The sequence below is a fragment of the Nothoprocta perdicaria genome, unplaced genomic scaffold (assembly GCF_003342845.1).
Source record: "Nothoprocta perdicaria isolate Ctin4 unplaced genomic scaffold, notPer1 scaffold_5, whole genome shotgun sequence".
NCBI classification, from domain to species: Eukaryota; Metazoa; Chordata; class Aves; order Tinamiformes; family Tinamidae; genus Nothoprocta; species Nothoprocta perdicaria.
In genome coordinates this window covers 2,419,412-2,426,717 of record NW_020455754.1, presented here as the reverse complement: position 1 = coordinate 2,426,717, position 7,306 = coordinate 2,419,412, and the positions used below count along the sequence as shown (strand labels likewise).

The 7,306-nt window shown below is 41.0% G+C and overlaps 1 protein-coding gene across 1 annotated transcript in view; it reads left to right on the top strand.

Annotated features, from left to right (window-relative positions):
• Positions 1–7,190: 7,190 nt before the first annotated feature.
• Positions 7,191–7,306, top strand: part of GABRA6 (gamma-aminobutyric acid type A receptor alpha6 subunit) — a 21,381-nt gene continuing 21,265 nt past the window's right edge. The window contains exon 1 of the mRNA XM_026047499.1: positions 7,191–7,228. Within this exon, the coding sequence (XP_025903284.1) occupies positions 7,191–7,228 (38 nt within the window). The remainder of the gene's footprint in view (positions 7,229–7,306) is intronic.

The following is a 7,306-nucleotide window of genomic DNA, read 5'->3' as shown; positions in this document are numbered from 1 at the left end:
AGAATCCGCTTCTCACCTATTACAGCCATCCTCTTCGAGACAGACGTTACTATTCTCTTACTGGTAAATTAGGGCCAAACTTCATTCTTTAGTTGTGAATTGCTATGTGAAGATTATCTGTGTGCAAATAATAATGACTAATTAACACCAAGTACAGTTAACATAACCGAGGGGATCAGGTTTTTACTTTCAATATGGTACCACTGAGATCCTAAAAGCCATTGTCTTTCCAATCAGAAACATCTTTCGAAGACCCTGGAACAGCAAAGCAAAATGGGGAACCTGACAGGATAATATGTGATATTTTCTGGACAATATCTCTCAAGATTTCAAAAAGTGAAACATTTGCTTCCATGAAAGATCATTCAACCACCAGCTCTATAGCACTTCAAAAAAAAAAAAAAAAAAAAAAGGAAAATAAAATAAAAAGCAAAAAGAAAGTGACTGAAATGCATCAAATCCTGCCTAATAGTATTTCTACCACAGTCCCTACGATTCCTTCTCTACTTTGAAATGTCAGCTGAATACCTGCAGTGTAGGTGAAACAAGTACCAGCAGCTGAGCAGTGGTCTGTGCCACTTCCTTCAAAATTGTTTAAAGAAGAATTTGTTTAATTTGCTGTCCAGTGGATCTGCCAAGAGTAAGTTTCCTCCCTTTATTGAAGTCTTACTGCTACAATCTGCATTGAATAATGTCTTAGAATCAACATGAGGTTTGGAACACTGTGTGTGTTGCCATTGGGACCCCTCCTTTTGCTGGATGTAAAACAAAATCCATTTCAGTCTTGAATTCTATTGAACACTTAGTATGTTAAAATCGGATTGTGTGTGTGTGTGTGTGTGTGTGTGTGTGTATATATATATTTGCAGGTGCGTTACTCAAGTTTGCATGTACCAGCTGGGGAAAAAAAACCACTGTGGCTGAGCTTCATAGAAGACAAGTATGAAAAGGTGAAAAGAAAGGTACCTTTAGAAAGGTACTGTGGTCCCTCAGAGCTGAGAGCTGCTCTGTTCTGTGCCAGCTCCCCACGCTGCCAGCTACCAACACGGCAATCTGTGAGCAAATGACTCATCCACAATCAACATAAGCAGTGGGGCGAGTGACATAGGTAGCAATATGTGAGATACAGTCTCCCTGAAGCTATGTGAGGGCAGAGGAAATACACGGAACAGATAAACAGAGGAAAATTAACGCTGTCCTAGGGCAGCAAGATTACCGAGAAGTACCAGCAATCAGGCATGGGACTCATCTACACAGAACCGAAAAGATACAAGGTTTGCAAGAATTTTCAGGCAAGGATTTTTAACTGTATCTCTACTGAATATTATCAATATTAACACATGAGTTTCTTCACAAATACATAGCTACACAAACCTTGAAATCTGAAAGGGGCACTGTTTTAAAAAAGAGTACCTATGTTCCTTCAACTTGTTTAATACACACCACGAAAGCATGTCTCTTCTCATGTAGCACTTTTCAGGGCTGAGAAGAAGGGAGGAGGACATATTTCTATCAGAACAGATTGGTTACCACTTATGAGATAAACTCCAAATATCAAAAAATGAATTGCAGTCATATTTTACCTGTCTAGTTGCCACAGTTAATCTATTTTCATTTCAGCATTCCTCAGTTAAAAACAAATTTCTCAGAGCTTTCATCTGCTGCAGACTCCTCTAGTTTTCTGCAGTAGGATTTCCCAAGTGAATCAGAAATACCATCTTTCACCACAGTGCTAATGATATCCTACAAGGTGATAAAATTTAGCGGCTGGAAAGTGTAATCTTGCCGCCACACTTCTCAATCTCCCATCCACCCTTTACAAGCTGTTGTCCAGTTCATGCCACTTGCTCAACAAATTTCCAAACTGTTTGTCTGCTTATATGCCCTAAGCATATGCTGCTGACAAACCTTTTACAAGCTAAACATTTCCATCACTCTCATGAGAGAATAATTCCCAAGAAACTTCTGTTTTTGACTCCACAGTCAACAATCCTTTATAAAGTTTGTGCAGGTCACTTAAAAGTTATGATTTCCACAGAATTTTCTCAGAAAGCATGCTTATTTTCAATCTGACCCCAAAACCAAACATTTATTAATCATTCATTAACATTTGCTAGTGTTTTGATGTTCTCTGGTAAAAAGAATATGCTTTTAACAGGGTGAACCTTTCTCTTCGTAATTAGAAAACAAACCAAGGAGTACAAAACTTATTGGTTCAAAGCATTTAAAACTGCTGAGAAAGAAAATATATCTGTCTCAAAGTGGAGAATTCCAAATCCACATGAAGAAAGCACAAACTAAAAGATAAATTAAATTAAAATTCATCCAACGTTTACTTTAGTTCATAAAATGATGGAGCTCTGTGATAGACAGCAAAGTCCATGAAATTCCCTTCTACTGTCATTATCATTCAAGGTCTGGTTTTAGCATTTTAGAATACAGGCTGGAATATTTTTGCTTTGACTTTTTTTTTTTTTTTTTTTTTTGCCTGTCCCTGGCTCCTCTCTCTCTGCAAATTTCTTGCAAGAAATACTATCGTATCATTTTCCTGCAGGGAAATCCCAGGCTGATATTCTGTGACTCATTCAAACACTCCAGTCCGCTTGCCCAGGTCTTGCCATCAGAGACTGATGCAGCCGGGCAGGAGCTGCTGGGCCAGAGGCAGAAGTGAGACAGCACCAGGCAAGCTGAGGGAGCCTGGGAAGCCTTCAGGCTGGTGCCCGGGTGCACTTCCCTCTAGCTTCCCCGACACATACATTACACTAAGCTGGATTCCCTCTAAACTGTCGTTGATTCATTGCCCTTGGGCTCACCCTGAGCTCCCAGCTTGTAACTTGTGTTCCTTAATTTACGGCATTCATCAATTTATTCCAACAGCAGCATAACCACGCAGCAGAGCCCAGTGCTGTGTAGAAGCAGGAAAGCRAGCTCAGGGACTGAGCAGGAGGGAGTGTCTGCGATAGCAGATACTTCCCACACGAACTAACTTTGTGACTTTTGTAACGTGCAAATTATCCTTCTCAACAGGCCAAGGTAGCAAGAAGAGATGTGCAATACTCCTTACAGGAGGCAGCAATATTTGGGCAACTGAACTGTTAACCCTCACTCGTCTATACTGAACTGCCAAAGAAATCTAGCAGTTTACACATCTTCTGCAGATTAGAACACATCAAAATCCATTGTCTGCCCACCTGGTAAATATTGCTTGCAATTCTGCTCATTCTGTAACAGAAGAACACTGCTAGAGTTCAAGAAGAACAAGGTTAACATGACACATACAACAGCTTTCATAGGAAACTAACTGGGTGAGGCCTTTTCAGTCAGAAAAARCATCAATGGGAGGGGACGTGACAGATGTCTATAAAATCCTACTTAATGAGGAAGGTGAAAAGGAAATGATGCTGCACTGTTCTCAGCATTCTAGGAGGCTCTTATGTAGCTGTCMAGCATTGGGATTATCAACTCAACAAAAGGAAGCGATATGTCTCACAGTGCATAATTTCACTGTACTTTGTACTATTTTGTTACTGCCGTTAGAGGGATTAAAGGCCAAGAAGATAAAAGGGTTTGAAAAGGAGGTAGACAAATAAATAAGGGATAGCTGAATTACTAATTTTTCCCTGACAACCTCTGTGTATCCCTGGATCTGTCAGGAGAGGTCGAAATTCCTCACAGCTAGAGGAATCCAGACCATATTATAAGCCAAAATATTGACTCAGGTCAGTTCTTTTGATGTTCTTCAAGTGTTGCTCTGTTTCAATACTGTTAAGCCCTAGATTTCATTTTCAAGTATTTCCGACCCTAATAGAACAGTCTAGGCTAGTCAATATGCAGCTTTACTTTTTATCATATAATCCAGGCTTACCTTGCTTTCCTTCTGCCCTATTACTTGTCGCATGGAAATATAGAACAACTAAGCAGATCTTAAGGCACTTTTACACTGCTGGAAGGGGACTCTAAGATAGAGATCAACCTATTCCTTCACGTGTGGCAGAGACTGAGAGCACTGCTGAACTAACACATTCCACCAAATTTGTCATTCTCTGTCAATTCCTTATGTAGCTGCAGGGATGGGCAGTAGAAAGACTTCTATGGTTCACCTAGGAAACTTGCCATGATATAAAGCTATTGAGAAAGAGAGGAGAGGGGAGCCTTTTTCTAGAATCAGGGAACAGGAATGAAGAACAGTGAACAAGAGAAAAGAAATCAGCATCAAAATAAACTAACTCATTTACTAGCGTGACAGTCAAGATTGGTAAGTGATCCTCCTCAAGTCCTCCTTTCTAATTTAGACTGGAAGTTAATACAACTGTTCTGTTTCAGGGAAAACGTTGTTATCCATTTTTTTTTTTTTAATCAGAAGACAAATAATGATTTTTTTTTTATCTGACCAGTATTGCTGTGTCCAGATCACCCCTTCAACTTGCTCTGTCTTAAGTGAAAAATACAAAAAGGGCTCAGTGAACTCTTAAACCATTTAATCTACTGGTGGTGTTCTCTCTTTTCTTTATTTTCTTCACAAAGCACCCATTTTCAGCCTAAATAAGTGATAAAATAAGTTTCCATGATTGGGCATGTACTAAAAAAACAAATTTCTTAAATCTTGCTTCTATTCAGATGCTCCACTTTGGAGGGGATAATCACAGTTTTCCTAGAACAGCTGCTGTGCTGTAAGTCCAACAATACCCAGATTCAACCTAGTCCGAAAAAGTAGAAAGTAGAGAGAAGTTTTTTTGTTTGTTTGCGTGTTTATTTTTTTAATGGGGGGGGAGGGGAATCCATCTCACTGACTCAAATCCTAGTTTGTTCTTAGTGAATGACAGACTTTTTGTGCTTTTAACACAGCAGAAGTCTAATTTGAAATAGGGCAGTAATGAATAAGAGGCATTGATGAGCTTACAGCTTACATGTCCTTGTGCAATCCACAAGTGGAAGTGCAGCAAATACAGAGCGGCTGAGAGAAGCTGGTAGACCTCTATACAGCCTTGAGCTTTTAATGCCCATAGAATACTTATTCTGGATAATCAGATCACCAAGGAGGCAACGTGCCTCACAATGCCTCATTTCACTGTACTTCATATCATTGTTTGACAAATTGGGTATTTGCAACTTACCCTCTGAATGCTGGTATATACAAAACATGTGCTTCATTTAAAGAAGTTTAGCTCCTCTTAATCATTTTGTGAAGGGATTAGAGAGCTCTTACAAATATTTTGGTAAGGTAACTTCCCTTTTATTCAATATATATAACTTTTTTTTTTTTTTTTTAAGGAGAAAGATAATATTCCAAGAGGAGACCTTAGGTAAATCACAGTATGTAAGATCACTTAGCAGCGAATAAAGTGCTCCAACATATACAGGGAAAAAAAAAAAAAAAAAAGACTTTAAAAAATGTTTACATATTTAATATTAATGGAAACATGTTTGCTAAAAATAGGTATTAGTGGTGTTTAAATTCTAAATACAGTTTTAGTGTTCTGAGAAGAGCAATGCATATAAAAACATTAGAGAAATAAGGTAAAGTTTCAAACTGCTGGGCTTTGAAAATGGACTTGCAGATGAAAGAATAACCCCCTGCCAGAAAGGCAGTCCTGATTTGCCCATTTCCCTTTTCTAACAGTTCATTCAAACCCTGATTTTTCATAGAGCTTGTGCTACTGTTAGTGCTTAACATTAGTGAATGAACTCATGTTTGTAGCCTACTCTGAATATCAAGAAAACCTTAAGCAGAGCTGAATCAAGACCTTGAGCTGAGTTGATCATTAAGGCTTCACAGAATTGGCATCTTTGGTATATTCACAGAGAGCACTGAAATCTGCTCCCCCAGGAGCCGGGGGGGCACAACTGCTCAAAGGGAGAGCCCAATCAGCCCCCCATGTGGATCAGATGAACTACAGCCCATGACAACAGGGAAAGAGCCTCAATGACAGAGGACATCTCATATTCCCAAGGTCACTCTCATGTTCTCCCAGTTTTGTAGTATCGCACTCGCTCTTTCAGAAGCCTTGAAGTGAAAAGTTCGGCAGCACCCAACCCCAGACCTGGGCTTTCTTTAGCTAACAAAACCTCACATCTTACTGTCAGATGAATATAYGATTCACCTAGCTTCATGAAAACACTTGCTTTCCATGTCTTGATAATTAACTACACTTGCCTAGAAGCTCGTAATGCAAATACGCTTTATGCAACAAAATTCTAAGAAAATAATGTGCTTTGGTGTAGYAACCTGTTCTCTGCATTACCATGAGGAAAGAAAATTGATCCAATTGCTTTGTTTACAGTGTAGCTAAATGCCATATGTGCTACATCATTCATTGGCTTTAGGAGAAGTAATAAGGTCACAGAAAGAGCTGGAGCAGCCTGATGTTATTTTCCTGTAGGGCTGACTATATTAACACAGTTACTGAAAGATAGGACTGTAATGATCCAATCAGTACTTGTAAAGAAAAATAAGTAACAATATACAGACCCAGCAATTTAAAAGTGAGACACTCCAGTTCTAACAGAAGTCCTGATAACGCCCTGGTTTAAAGTCCAAACAAAATCTGCATACGTAACCCTCCAAAACAGCTTAGCATTAACAAAAAACAGCAGCAACAAAAAAGGCCCCTATCCCCCCCAAACCCTGAACCAGCTCTGAAAGTTGACAGTTTAGACATTAGCATGCTGAATATGAGATATTCTCACACTCTCTACAGCTCTAAAAGACTGATCATGAGAAAATCTGCTGAAAAAAAACAAAAAATAAAAAAAAACCCACCAAATTGGAAAACTGTATTTTTTCCTGAAGTTCTAATGATGCAGAAGCCGCATAATAATCTCTTGGTGAACCATAAACATAATAAAAGCTGAGGCCATTTCTAGCATAATCTCTATCAGCAAGATGCCAGCGCTTTTCCAGATTTCCTAACGGGTCCCTGCTAATTCCATGCCAAAACTAGCAGTGGATTTCTTCCTTCTAATCTCCCCTAATGCCTTATTCGATTATTGTCACTGCTCTCCGGCCGCGCGCCGTCCCTCCAGCCCCTGATTCCCCGGCGGAGGCGGCAGAGGAGCCGGGCGGCGGCACCGACGGGCGCAGCCGCGGCCCGCGCCGGCACCGAGGGCACGGGCGCCCCGCGGGGCCGCGGCCATGAGCGCCGCCCCAGCGCGCTGAGGGCGCCGGGCCCTCCTCGCCACCCACCTGCGGCATGGCCCCGCTCGCCGCCTGGCTCTGCGTCGCCCTGAGGTGAGCGAGCGCTCGCCCCTCGCCGCCGGCCCCTTCCCCCGGGGCTCCCGAGGGGACGGGACGGGGCGGCTGGTGGGC